The 15,094-nt window shown below is 40.5% G+C and overlaps 1 protein-coding gene across 6 annotated transcripts in view; it reads right to left on the bottom strand.

Annotated features, from left to right (window-relative positions):
• ZCCHC4 (zinc finger CCHC-type containing 4) overlaps positions 1-14,838 on the bottom strand; it is a 50,711-nt gene extending 35,873 nt beyond the window's left edge. For 5 of the 6 annotated variants that reach the window (XR_009494764.1, XM_005207768.5, XM_015471557.3 and 2 more), the window contains exons 1-3: positions 14,686-14,838; positions 13,564-13,682; positions 12,765-12,847 (exon numbers count right to left, since the gene is read on the bottom strand). Coding sequence is in view for 5 of the 6 variants with exons in the window: in XM_005207768.5 (XP_005207825.1) it covers positions 12,765-12,847; positions 13,564-13,682; positions 14,686-14,812 (329 nt within the window). In the remaining variant the exon portion in view is untranslated. The remainder of the gene's footprint in view (positions 1-12,764; positions 12,848-13,563; positions 13,683-14,685) is intronic. The other variant, NM_001205699.1, reaches the window with a different exon arrangement.
• Between the last annotated feature and the right edge of the window lie 256 nt (positions 14,839-15,094).

Raw genomic sequence — 15,094 nt, 5'->3', positions numbered from 1 at the left:
TTTTGGAGCTGGAGTCACAGAGACCAGTAACTCATTAAGCAGCACTTTGGAGGACTCAGAGGAATCCTTCATCTCTCGAGCACTTAAAGTTAAGCAGAGAAATTTGGTTTTGATCCTGTGCCAACAATCTTCTGACAATGAGTTACTGGAACCTGGAGACTAGGAACTGTGTGCAGTACCACAGGCATTTTATGGTGGACAACAGCCCATTTCATGAGATCAAGCCCTGAGCCTTTGGAGTGGGAGCACTGGCTCCAAGACCCTGACTACCAGAGAACTATCAAATAGTGAGAACCCACACAAAAGAAACCACTTGAATACAAGACCCGGCATCATCCAACTACCAGTATCACCCTGTGCAGGAGGCCTCATCTAAACAATAAACAAAACAAAAATACAAACCCAATCATCAGCAGACAGGATTACCACCTCCCTCAGCCTTGCCAATCAGAGGAAAACATACAAACAAACAAAAACTCAGCACAAACCTCACCCTATTCAAAGCTTACACAAACCACTGGATCAACCTTAGGAGGGCAGAAACCAAAAGGAAAAAAGAATTCAACCTTGAAACCTGGGAAAAGGAGACCTCAAATACAGTAAGTTAAAAAAAATAAATAATAATGAAAAGGCAGAGAAATACCACACAAATGAAGGAACAAACTAGAAACACAGAAGTCCAAATAAATGAATAGGAAAGAGGCAAACTACCTGAAAAAGAATTCAGAATAATGATAGTAAAGGTGATCAAAAATCTTGAAAACAAAATGGAGAAAATGCAAGAATCAATTAACGAAGACCAGAAGAATTAAAGAATAAACATACAGAGACAACACAATTACTGAAATTAAAAATACTCGAAGTAATCAATAGCAGAATATCTGAAACATAAGAACAAATCAGTGAGCTGGAAGTGAAAATGGTGGAAATAACTCCTCAAGAGCAGAATAAAGTAAAAAGAATGAAAAGAATTGAGGAGAGTGTCATGGACCTCTGGGACAATATCAAATGCACTAACATTCAAATTATAGGGGTCCCAAAAGCAGAGAAAAAGAAAGGGTATGAGAAAATTTTTAAGAGATTATAGCTGAAAATTTCCCCAACATGGAAAAGGAAATAAGCAAGTTCAAGAGGTACAGAGAGTCCCACACAGGATAAACCCAAGGACAAATACACCGAGACACATACTAATCAAACTAACAAAGACTAATAACAAACTTCAGTTCAGTTCAGTTTGGTCGCTCAGTCGTGTTCAACTCTTTGCAACCCCATGAATTACAACACGCCAGGCCTCCCTGTCTATCACCAACTCCCGGAGCCTACCCAAACCCATGTCCATTGAGTTGGTGATGCCATCCAACCATCTCATCCTCTGTCATCGCCTTCTCCTCCTGCCCTCAATCTTTCCTAGCATCAGGGTCTTTTCCATTGAGTCAGCTCTTTGCATTAGGTGGCCAAAGTATTGGAGTTTCAGCTTCAACATCGATCCTTCCAATGAACACCCAGGACTGATCTCCTTTAGGATGGACTGGTTGGATCTCCTTGTAGTCCAAGGGACTCTCAAGAGTCTTCTCCAACACCGCAGTTCAAAAGCATCAATTCTTCAGTGCTCAGCTTTCTTTATAGTCCAACTCTCACATCCATACAGGACTACTGGAAAAACCATAGCCTTGACTAGATGGACCTTTGTTGACAAAGTAATGTCTCTGCTTTTTAATATGCTGTCTAGGTTGGTCATAACTTTCCTTCCAAGGAGTAAGCATCTTTTAATTTCATGGCTGCAGTCACCATCTGCAGTGATTTTGGAGCCCCAAAAAATAAAGTCAGTCACTGTTTCCCCATCTATTTGCCATGAAGTGATGGCACCAGATGCCATGATCTTCGTTTTCTGCATGCTGAGCTTTAAGCCAACTTTTTTGCTCTCCTTTTTCACTTTCATGAAGAGGCTCTTTAGTTCTTCTTCACTTTCTGCCATAAGGGTGGTGTTATCTGAGTATATGAGGTTATTAGTATTTCTCCCAGCAATTTCTTAGATAAAAGTGCCTTAGGAAGCAAGTTTTGTTATTGGACGATGCTAAAGCTGAAACTCCAGTACTTTGGCCATCTCATGCGAAGAGTTGACTCACTGGAAAAGACTCTGATGCTGGGAGGGATTGGGGGCAGGAGGAAAAGGGTACGACAGAGGATGAGATGGCTGGATGGCATCACCGACTCGATGGACGTGAGTTTGAGTGAACTCCAGGAGTTGGTGATGGACAGGGAGGCCTGGCGTGCTGCGATTCATGGGGTCGCAAAAAGTCAGACATGACTGAGCGACTGAACTGAACTGAAATGACTGAAAAGAAAAAAACAGAGATTAAATTTCTAATTGCAAAAAAAAAAACAACAAAGAATAAAGGCATTAAATATTTTTGGACTTGGAAGAATACGGGTTATACGGTTTTGTAATCTGGGTACTTCATGCAGAAACTGCTGGTCAGTTGGATGTCAAGGAGAAAGGGCAACTTTTCCAGTCAGGAGCAGTTCAGAAAGTTTGAGGACAGATTTCTTCAAGAAGGTGAAGCTGAGAGATTATGCTACATCTAAATGTTTTGAGGGAGTTCGGACAACAGGCAGAGAGTTTGCAGTTGAATCATTTCTGAAGCACATAAATAATTAAACAGACAGTCATTACAAAACAAATAAACTCAAAACTGTTATTAGCTAGTTGGAAAACAAAAGTTGTACAGAAAAGAAGTTATTATGATTAATACATGTTTTAATATAAATGGAATCACACAATAGCCACATGGATATTTTGATGTAAATTATTTTTTAATTAATAAAAGCCTTTTTTATGAAAGAATTAAAACTGCTGGAGGATAAATTTCAGCCAAATGAAACAACAGTAGACTGTCAGTCAGCACTAAATCCATTTGACCACAGACTAATATGAGAAAAAAATATGAGTATCAGAGTATAAAATGGAAACAATAAAAATCCAAATAAAACCAGCAGAAGAAGGGGAAGAGAAAGGGGAAGTTAGCAGAAGTACAGTGATGATTTTCTCATGTTTTAGAGCCAAAGGCCAAATATAATTTAAAACTGAAAAATCAAGTAAAAGTGCTATAAGCAATAATCAAAGGTATGAGGTTAACCCTAAAAAGAAATAATCAACTGAAATCAGATAGTAACTACAGAGAAGGAAAGACAGAAGAAGGAGAAATATATAAAGTCACCATTTCTCATTTTTAGATGAAGGAAGGCAACATAAAAAAAAAATTAAATCTGGTTTAAAAAACCACAAAGGCAACCATGAAAACAAAAATACAGAAGGAACACACATTAAAAAAATAAAAGCAAACACAGACCATAGAGTGAAAGAGAATAAAAAGAAGCAATAAAAATCATACAACAAAACCAGGACCAAGCGTATCTATCGTACCTACCATTCAAACAGGCTAAATAAACCCACCCATTAGAAGAAAGACTGGATCACAAAAGCAAAATCCAATCAGCCTATTTCATCACTTCTAAGATGCATATATTTTCATATTTTAGCATCAAGGATATTGAGACATGATTTAAAACTGCCACCAGCCAGACTGTAGGTGGAGTGTCACTGCCATCATCCTATGACTCAGTCCCGAAACACAAAGTTATTGTACTGCAGTCAAGGACCAAACCAGAGCAACAGAGCTGAGGCATGTAAGTTGCTTCAGTTGTGTCTGACTCTTTGCCACCCTATGGACTGTAGCCCGCTAGGCTCCTCTGTCCATGGGATTCTCCAGGCATTAATACTAGAGTGGGTTGCCATGCCCTTCTCCAGGAGATCTCCTCAACCCAGGGGTCAAACCCACATCTCTTACAACTCCTGCACTGGCAGGCAGGTTCTTTACCACTAGCACCGCCTGAAGAAGCCCTGGGAACCGAAGCACACTTTTGATATCAGAGAAGTAAATACTCATCATTGAATGAATGACAAAAACAATCAAAGGCTTTACAGGAAAAAGGAGAAAGGAAGCTCCCCAAAGACATGATGATATGTCAGCTTCTGCTACTTAAAAACAGTCAAAAAGACTGCCTATCACACACCCATTGAAGCCAACTGAAGGCAGGAGAAAGTGCAAATCACCAGGAAGAGACTAAAGTTCAAAGCCAGGGGCTAGTGTGGCAATTCACTAACTACATGGGACTATCTTAAGGCACTTAGTATAATTATTTTTAAGAAAAGAAAAAGAACAATGTTAAATGAACCTCCACTTACATATTTTGTGTCTGGTCAAAACTATCCTTCAGAAAGTTTTTATTGCTAGTTTAGTAACCTTCTCTTGACAAGATCAACTGAGATCTTAGGCATATTTCTATTCAAAATTACATCATCATTCAAAGACATGGCTTTATGTAACATTCAGACATAAGAGTTTTTTTAAGCTTGGTAGGAAGAAGATGAGACTCTCCAGAGCGAAGGATTACTCAGCGCTCCCTCCTCATTTGTACTTACTACACACACCCGGGGGCAAGAAGAAATTCATTCTGCTGCACGGCTCAGCATGACTCACAAACTGCAGGCTAGCATTCTGAATGTCACTTTTATTGATCTCCATTTGACGTTCCATTTGCCTTTCCAGGAGTAGACAAATTATGTTTATGGCATTTCCCTAATAGCAGACCTTGAAAATCTGAGTTTAAATGAGCTCTGAAAAAAATATAACCAAATGAATTATCAACTAAACAAAACTATTTGGATGCACATAAATTAATGCTGATTTTAGCATTAAAATATATCTTCTCTAAGACTTCAGGGATCATGATAAAGATGCCACCATACTACATAATAGAATACATACCAGGCAGCTAAAAACTGTAAGGAAAGTCAAGTCTCAGGCACAAAATGTAAATCAGTCAGCTGAACACATATGAAATATAAAGCATGGTTCAAAGAGTAACATTAGGAAAATGATTATCAAATCCTATATTGTAGAACTTAGAAGTCTGTGCAGCACTGCCAGTTCCATAATAAAAATCAAGTAGCAAAGGTCAATTTATCTCAATAACTACAATTGTTCTTTTCTAACAACTTCAAAAGTAAATCAATGAAAAGCTAATGCTATGTCACAGTAACAGATAAAAGTGTGCTTTATAGAATAGATATAATGTTTAAATGCATTTTAACACTTTCAAATATAGTTACTTAATAAGATAACACAAATGAGTTGTATAAAATTAAATTAGAAAACAATTATAATCTCAAGTAATAGTATGTCATCCTTAGGTCCATTACACACAAAAATAATTTGCTAGTCTCAAACTGAAGACACACTAAAAGAATATGCAATTAATAGCATAGAACAGGTAATTTAATAAGCTTTGGTTTTAGAAAGGCAACATTTTTAATTTTGAAGAATGACTAATTTCAAACTTTTCACTCTGTAGCAAGCAAATAAGAAAGCGTAAGAGCATCAGCTATAAAGTGATACAGTAAAATCAATGACACTACACTTTAAAAAGTGGAAACTTTTACCAATCCTCCAAAACCTATTTAAATACCATATCCTTAAACTGAAATCAGTTAGTGAAGGCACAAGTAATCTGTAAAGCTTCTGACCTTCCAAAATACCCAGTTTTTTCTAAGAATACTGGCAACACAGTACATTCTTCTTTGAACTGTATTATTTTTAAATATATCTCAACTCCATTATTACTAGCATTTTAAGTTCTTTTTGAGTCCTCACCAAAGAATGAATAAATGACTGGATGGATGGAAGGATAGATAAACGGACAGAGGCCTGGGAAACAAAATCTGAGGTTTTGGATCACAGATGATTTAAGACAAGCTCTCAATAATCAGCACTGGAACAGATGAAATTATGGCCCCCAGGAAATAACCTTTTGAAAAAATTTTAATATTTTCATATTCTAGCCAGTGTTTTTATTTCTAATTATCATGAAATATGCATTTCAAAAATTCTTCAGTATCAAAATCCATACTCTGGCAGTACAAAGATTTGCACAGTGGTTTAGCTCCAGGCTAAAATCTTATTATGTAAGGAAAGAAGATCATCTAAATTTTCTTATGGAGTTTAACTGAATCACCAATATTTTTATGCAATAACATGAAATACATGCTTATTAGCTAAAAGTGACATGGTTGAGTACAAAACTAAGTACACATTATGACCACAAACCCTTTGCACAGGAAAAAGGCCAGAAGTACTAGAAAATGACCAAAGTGATGGCTTCAAAAGGAGAAACCACAATGATGCTTTCCTACTTTCTACTTTCTGCATTTATTCTATCTCGTTACAATAACCTCATAATAATATATCTCTATATAACTTTTATATTCTTAAATCTCCTTAAATTAAATTACTACACATCATATATTAATTACTATCTGGTTTGAGCACTGAAGAATGGATGCTTTTGAACTGTGGTGTTGGAGAAGACTCTTGAGAGTCCCTTGGACTGCAAAGAGATCCAACCAGTCCATCCTAAAGGAGATCAGTCCTGGGTATTCATTGGAAGGAATGATGCTAAAGCTGAAACTCCAATACTTTGGCCACCTCATGTGAAGAGTTGACTCAATGGAAAAGACCCTGATGCTGGGAGGGATTGGGGGCAGGAGGAGAAGGGGACGACAGAGGATGAGATGGTTGGATGGCATCACTGACTTGATGGACATGGGTTTGGGTAAACTCCAGGAGTTAGTGATGGACAGGGAGGCCTGGCGTGCTGTGATTCATGGGGTTGCAAAGAGTCGGACACGACTGAGCAACTTAACTGAACTCAACTGAACTATATGCTTAAAAATACCACTTCAGAATCAGAGAGGCATAAGTTTGAGTCACCACTCAGTCATTCTAGTAGTATGAAGTTGATGAGGTTAACTTAACTTCTCCAAGCCTCAATTTTCATCTAAGTAAACCACCTTGGCAGGATTAAATAGTATCTCATGGAGCAGGAAACAGCAGCCCACTTCAGTATTCTGGCCTGGAGAATCCCATGGACAGAGGAGCCTGGTGGGCTACAGTCCTTGGGGTCGCAAAGAGTTGGATACAACTGAGTGACTTTCACTTCACTTCTCATGGAAAACACCTCACATAATGCCTGGCTCAGTGATACCCAATTTTCATTAATTCTCCTTTCAACGTTTTTCGTTATTGATTTAATTCCCATAAATTAAGTAGATACCAAGTTAATTCCCGTAAATTAAGTAGATATGACTAAGTACTGTAGTTAAGGGGCAATCGAGTTATCTTAAAAAAAGTCACCTCCATCAAAGGACTTTAAAATCTATTAAAAGCTCAGGAAGACATTTTTAACAGATCCCAGTATCCTTTCCACTTAACCTAGACAAGACTTCAGAATCCTTCTCAACACAGCAGCCCAGGTAACCAGAAAGAGCTGTCACGAGAGTGAAAACCTGTTTGTCATCAGCAACCCAGACTAGAGGCTTTGTAAGCATCTCCCAGCACATACAGCACAATGCCTACCACAAAGGAAAGGATGAATTTTCTTCACACAAGTTTACCAACAAATTAAACCTGTGACTCAATTCCAGTTAACCCAATAAAACATTTTAAAAATGTAGATTTTTAAAGACAGATGTTATAGCTTTAAAAAATTTGTTTAGTTCTTTTATTAATACTACTTCAATAAAGAAGGTTACAGTAAATCTTCATGGAACTGGATTTGGCAATGATTCTTAGCTATGATAACAAAAGCACACACAACAACAACAAAAAAAATTGAAAGATGAGACCCTTTGATACACTCCTGTGGTAAAGAATCCCCCTGCCAATGCAAGAGACACAAGGGATTCAGGTTGAATCCCTGGGTTGCGAAGATCCCCTGAAGTGGCAACCCACTCCAATATTCTTGTCCAAGAATCCCATGGACAGAGGAGCCTGGCGAGCTACAGTCCATGGGTCACAAACAGTCAGACTCGACTGAGTGCATGCATGCACACACACACACCTAGAACATATAAAGAACTCCTGCAGCTCAACTACAAAAACAGCAATGACCTTGTTAAAGTAGACAAAGGACATGAATAGACATTTCTCCAAGAAGATATATAAATGGCCAAAATGCATTTGAAAAGATGGTCAACACCATTAATACAGAAGGAAAACAAAAATCAAAAGCATAATGACATACCACTACACAACGGCTAGGATGTCTCTCCTAGCAAAAAATAATAATAGTACACATTAACAAAGACATGCAGAAACTGGAACCCTCCTACATTGCTGCTGCTGCCGCTGCTAAGTCACTTCAGTCGTGTCCGACTATGTGTGACCCCATAGACGGCAGCCCACCCGACTCCTCCGTCCCTGGGATTCTCCAGGCAAGAAAACTGGAGTGGGTTGCCATTTCCTTCTCCAAGACATGAAAGTGAAAAGTGAAAGTGAAGTCGCTCAGTCGTATCTGACTCGTAGCGACCCCATGGACTGCAGCCTACCAGGCTCCCCCCTCCAATGGGATTTTCCAGGCAGGAGTACTGGAGTGAGGTGCCATTGCCTACACTGCTGGGGGGGATGTAAAATGGTGCAGCTACTGTAGAAAACGGGTTGGTAATTTCTCAAAAAACTAAACAGTATTATCATATGATCCAGTAATTCTACTCCTAGAGATATATATAAAGAAATGAAAACAGGGACTCAAACTATTTATACACCAACATGTGTTGACTATTACACACAACGGCCAAAAGGTGGAAACATCTGGGTGTCCACTGATGGATAGACAAGATGTGGTACACATATACAAAGGAATATCATTCAGCCATAAAAAGGATGAAGTTTTGATACATGCTACAACATGGATGAGCCTTGAAAACCCTACTCTAAGTGAAATAAGCCATATACAACAGGACAAATACGGATGATTCCATTATCTTAAGTACCCAGAATGGTCAAATTCATAGAGACAAAAAGTAGATCAGAGGTTATCACAGACTGGAGGAAGGTGCAATGGAGAGTTATTACTTAACAGTGACAGAATTTCTCTTTGGGGTGAGGAACATAGTGGTGTGATGGTTGCACAACACTGTTAATATAATTATCGCCACTTCATTCTGTCGTTTTTGAGATTGCATCCAAGTACTGCATTTTGGACTCTTTTGTTGACCATGATGGCTACTCCATTTCTTCTAAAGGATTCCTGCCCACAGTAGTAGATATAATGGTCATCTGAGTTAAATTCACCCATTCCAGCCCATCTTAGTTCATTGATTCCTAGAATGTCGACATTCACTCTTGCCATCTCTTGTTTGACCACTTCCAATTTGCCTTGATTCATGGACCTAATATTCCAGGTTCCTATGCAATGTTGTTGGAAGAGGGTGTTTGTTATGACCAGTGCATTTTCTTGGCAAAACTCTATTAGTCTTTGCCCTGCTTCATTCCGTATTCCAAGGCCAAATTTGCCTGTTACTCCAGGTGTTTCTTGACTTCCTACTTTTGCATTCCAGTCCCCTATCATGAAAAGGACATCTTTTTTGGATGTTAGTTCTAAAAGGTCTTGTAGGTCTTCATAGAACCGTTCAATTTCAGCTTCTTCAGTGTTACTGGTTGGGGCATAGACTTGGATTACTGTGATATTGAATGGTTTGCCTTGGAAACGAACAGAGATCATTCTGTCGTTTTTGAGATTGCATCCAAGTACTGCATTTCGGACTCTTTTGTTGACCATGACGGCCACTCCATTTCTTCTGAGGGATTCCTGCCCGCAGTAGTAGATATAATGGTCATCTGAATTAAATTCACCCATTCCAGTCCATTTCAGTTTGCTGATTCCTAGAACGTTGACATTCACTCTTGCCATCTCTTCTTTGACCACTTCCAATTTGCCTTGATTCATGGACCTGACATTCCAGGTTCCTATGAAATATTGCTCTTTACAGCATTGGACCTTGCTTCTATCACCAGTCACATCCACAGCTGGATATTGTTTTTGCTTTGGCTCCATCCCTTCATTCTTTCTGGAGTTATTTCTCCACTGATCTCCAGTATCATATTGGGTACCTACTGCCCTGGGGAGTTTCTCTTTCAGTATCCTATCATTTTGCCTTTTCATACTGTTCATGGGGTTCTCAAGGCAAGAATACTGAAGTGGTTTGCCATTCCCTTCTCCAGTGGACCACATTCTGTCAGATCTCTCCACCATGACCTGCCCGTCCTGGGTTGCCCCACAGGCATGGCTTAGTTTCATTGAGTTAGACAAGGCTATGGTCCTAGTCAAAGTGGAGAGGAAAAAAGTTGGCTTAAAGCTCAACATTCAGAAAATGAAGATCATGGCATCCGGTCCCATCACTTCATGGCAAATAGATGGGGAAACAGTGGAAACAGTGTCAGACTTTATTTTTCTGGGCTCCAAAATCACTGCAGATGGTGACTGCAGCCATGAAATTAAAAGATGCTTACTCCTTGGAAGGAAAGTTATGACCAACCTAGATAGCATATTCAAAAGCAGAGACATTTCTTTGCTAACAAAGGTTCGTCTAGTCAAGGCTATGGTTTTTCCAGTGGTCATGTATGGATGTGAGAGTTGGACTGTGAAGAAGGCTGAGCACCAAAGAATTGATGCTTTTGAACTGTGATGTTGGAGAAGACTCTTGAGAGTCCCTTGGGCTGCAAGGAGATCCAACCAGTCCATTCTGAAGGAGATCAGCCCTGGGATTTCTTTGGAAGGAATGATGCTAAAGCTGAAACTCCAGTACTTTGGCCACCTCATGCGAGGAGTTGACTCATTGGAAAAGACTCTGATGCTGGGAGGGATTGAGGGCAGGAGGAGAAGGGGACGACAGAGGATGAGATGGCTGGATGGCATCACTGACTCGATGGACGTGAGTCTGAGTGAACTCCGGGAGTTGTTAATGGACAGGGAGGCCTGGCATGCTGCGATTCATGGGATCGCAAAGAGTCGGACACGACTGAGAGACTGATCTGATTTGATCCAATGTTGCTCTTTATAGTATCGAACCCTGCTTCCATCACCAGTCCCATTCACAACTGGGTGTTGTTTTTGCTTTGGCTCCATCCCTTCTTTCTTTCTGGAGTTATTTCTCCACTGATCTCCAGTAGCATATTGGGCACCTACCAACCTGGGGAGTTCATCTTTCAGTGTCCTATCTTTTTGCCTTTTCACACTGTTCATGGGGTTCTTGAGGCAAGAATACTGAAGTGGTTTGCCATTCCCTTCTCCAGTAGACCACATTCAGACCTCTCCACCATGACCTGGCCATCTTGGGTGGCCCCACACGGCATGGCTCAGTTTCATTGAGTTAGACAAGGCTGTGGTCCATGTGATCAGAAAGGCAATGCCAAAGAATGCTCAAACTACTACACAATTGCACTCATCTCACACACTAGGAAAGTAATGCTCAATATTCTCCAAGCCAGGCTTCGGCAATATGTGAACCGTGAAATCCCAAATGTTCAAGATGGTTTTAGAAAAGGCAGAGGAACCAGAGATCAAATTGCCAACATCCGCTGGATCATCGAAAAATCAAGAGAGTTCCAGAAATACATCTATTTCTGCTTTATTGACTACATCAAAGCCTTTGCCTATGTGGATCACAATAAACTGTGGAAAATTCTGAAACAGATGGGACTATGAGACCACCTGACCTGCCAATTCTGAAGGAGATGGGACTATGAGACCACCTGACCTGCCTCTTGAGAAATCTGTATGCAGGTCAGGAAGCAACAGTTAGAACTGGACATGGAACAACAGACTGGTTCCAAATAGGAAAAGGAGTACATCAAGTCTGTATATTGTCACCCTGCTTATTTAATTTGTATGCAGAGTACATCATGAGAAATGCTGGGCTGGAGAAAGCACAAGCTGGAATCAAGATTGCTGGAAGAAATATCAGTAACCTCAGATATGGAGATGACACCACCCTTATGGCACAAAGTGAAGAAGAAGTAAAGAGCCTCTTGATGAAAGAGGAGAGTGAAAAAGTTGGCTTAAAGCTCAACATTGAGAAAATGAAGATCATGGCATCCGGTCCCATCACTTCATGGGAAATAGATGGGGAAACAGCGGAAACAGTGTCAGACTTTATTTTTCTGGGCTCCAAAATCACTGCAGATGGTGACTGCAGCCATGAAATTAAAAGACGCTGACTCCTTGGAAGAAAAGTTATGACCAACCTAGACAGCATATTAAAAAGCAGAGACATTACTTTGCCAACAAAGGTTCGTCTAGTCAAGGCTATGGTTTTTCCAGTGGTCATGTATGGATGTGAGAGTTGGACTATAAAGAAAGCTGAGCACTGAAGAATTGATGCTTTTGAACTGTGGTGTTGGAGAAGACTCTTGAGAGTCCCCTGGACTGTAAGGAGATCCAACCAGTCTATCCTAAAGGAGATCAGTTCTGGGTGTTCATTGGAAGGAGCAATGCTGAAGCTTAAAGTCCAATACTTTGGCCACCTCATGCAAAGAGTTGACTCATTTGAAAAGACCCTGGTGCTGGGAAAGATTGAGGGCAGGAGGAGAAGGGGACGACAGAGGATGAGATGGTTGGATGGCATCACCAACTCGATAGACATGGGTTTGGGTGGACTCTGGGAGTTGGTGATGGACAGGGAGGCCTGGCGTGCTGTGGTTCACGGGGTCGCAAAGAATCTGACACGACTGAGCAACTGAACTGGCAAATGTTAAACATACATTTTACCACAACAAAAATACACTAATTACTTAAAGTAAACTTGAAGGCACAGTGAAAAAAATCAACAATGGGATAATAAATTAAAAGTGACATCCCATCAGTACCTTTCCACACACTGAGATCGGGATAAAGGAGGCTGACAGCTTCGGTTATGGGCTTCCCGGGCAGCAAGTCTGGCTCCTGACAACTGAAAGAAAGTACAAAACCCACTTAGTAAATCATCAAACTGGCTAATATCCTAGAAAAAGTGGTATCATATTCAAACACCAAGAAGCCAGAAACTCAAGCAGCTCAAAGCGGTAAACAGGCATTCATTTCAGGGGAAAACAAAAGACATTAACCTGGGGAAACTCTAGAGCAGTTTCAAATAGTAAACAACGTATTGAAGCACTGAGAGATTAATTCACACATGGTGATCTTAACAAGTCTACAAAAGAGTGGCACACAGATTGTTTGCCAATAAACCTAACAAAGCTGAAAGTTTTCTAGTCAAAACTTTCAGAAACTTGAATTGGCACTGAGCCAAGAGGATACCAAGCTCATAAATGTATCTCTAAGTGCCTTCCTCAGCCATCCAGTAGCTGAAAAAAGGATCTTTGATGCAAACACTTCCCAAAAAGGGTTTTTCTAAAACATTTCCTGGAATGATCATGACTTGCATTCTTCACAAAGAAATCTATATTTGCAAACTCAATATTAATACCTCAGAAAGTTTTAAAGGAAATTCATTCTTTGAGACAGTAGTTTAAGACATCAATAGAGTAAGTTCAAAGTAAATATAAATTCCAATCTCTGGACCAAAAAACATGGTATCTTCATCTCTTAAGAGGTTTATCTCATACATTCTCAACAAAATGTCACACATGTCAAAAATAAATAAATATATCCAAAAAGGTGATATACCTTTTCATCTTCCCATTGAAAAAAATTACAATCTTTTCTGTCTCTACAAGCTGAGCAGGCATAAAACCTCCGTGTTTCTTCTTTCCCTTGGTTCACCTTTACAAACAGAAGAGTAGGTCCTAGTTCCAAGAGAAAAAACATGTCAAACAGTCAATATCAATCAAATTTCAAATTTCTAGTTTTCACCGACCTTAAATAAAATGTTTTAGTTTTATGGATGAAAGTGAAAGTGAAGTCGTGTTCGACTCTTTGCGACCCCATGGACTGTAGCCTAAAAGGCTCCTTCGTCCATGGGATATTCCAGGCAAGAGTGCTGGAGTGGATTGTCATTTCCTTCTCCAGGGATCTTCCAGACCCAGGAAACGAACCCGGGTCTCCCGCATTGCAGGCAGACGCTTTACCTTCTGAGCTTAAATGCAATACTTTGAGATAGATATAGATATAGATATAGATATAGATATAGATATAGATATAGATATAGATATAGATATTTTTTTTTTTTACCGAAAGTCACAACATTCAGGCACCGACTACTTAGGAAATATATTTTGAAAACCAGTCTCTCCAGAAAGAAAATGCTAGTGCCAGTACAGTTGCAGTCCACATGGTGAACCGTCCAGGTCCTGACACAACAGAGTTCGAACAACTGTTACCTCCGCTCAGTTATTTTTTCAGTGAAACCCTCAGCTTTTAGATTTGGACACACTCTCTCTCCGCGAGTTAGAGAAAACCTGGGTCTGGTTTCTAAGCAAGAATTCATTATTTCGCGCCTCCCTAACTTTTTTTTAACTAAAAATAAAGCAAATCAACAAATGAAATATCCAAGTACTTGGCACTGGGAATTACTCAATAACACACATCCTTTGTGCCTAGCCTCTGCCTCGTCCCTTTAAAAAAGATGTCACCGCGATGGAGCCAAAATCACAACAGGAAGGCTTCTTTGAAGGTTTCTTAAGTAAGTGGAAAAGCTCAACTTCCCGAGGAAGGAGCGTCTTCTAGAACTATACTCAGTGGGAGAGAGAGGCAGATAAAAATTTGGGAGCCCTAAATGCCCCAGGCGCCCTCAGGCTAACCACGCCCCTTGGCGCTCGACAGCCAGGCAGAGCCCAGACGCGGACCCACCGTGAGGGCACAGCGGGGCGGGGGTGGCGGGATCAGAAGAAAGCACCACCTCGACTCCCGAGTATCCCTGGCGACCTGAGCTCCCCTCTGCCTCCAAGGTTCCAAGCCGGTCCCTGGAGGTCGCCATCTTCCCACCGCCGTCCCGAAAGCCTCAGTCCGGACCAAAGAGGCTGAGAAAGAGCGCCGCTTGGACCTGCAGCCACTTTAGAGCGCCCCCACGCGCCTAGGAGGAACTTCGGCCGCTGGAGCGGAGGTCATGCCCCTAAACCCTGTCCCTAGCTAGCTGGAGGCTAAGAGGTCCCTCTCCTGGGAGTGAGTGGGAGACGGGATGGGTTGACAGGCATCTTGTTGGACCCTGTGCAGTAAGCTCACCTATTTTCTGCCTCAGCCTTAATACCTTAGGATCCGT

The sequence above is a fragment of the Bos taurus genome, chromosome 6 (assembly GCF_002263795.3).
Source record: "Bos taurus isolate L1 Dominette 01449 registration number 42190680 breed Hereford chromosome 6, ARS-UCD2.0, whole genome shotgun sequence".
NCBI classification, from domain to species: Eukaryota; Metazoa; Chordata; class Mammalia; order Artiodactyla; family Bovidae; genus Bos; species Bos taurus.
Note: the sequence above shows the minus strand (reverse complement) of the source record. Positions and strands in the feature narration are given on the sequence as shown.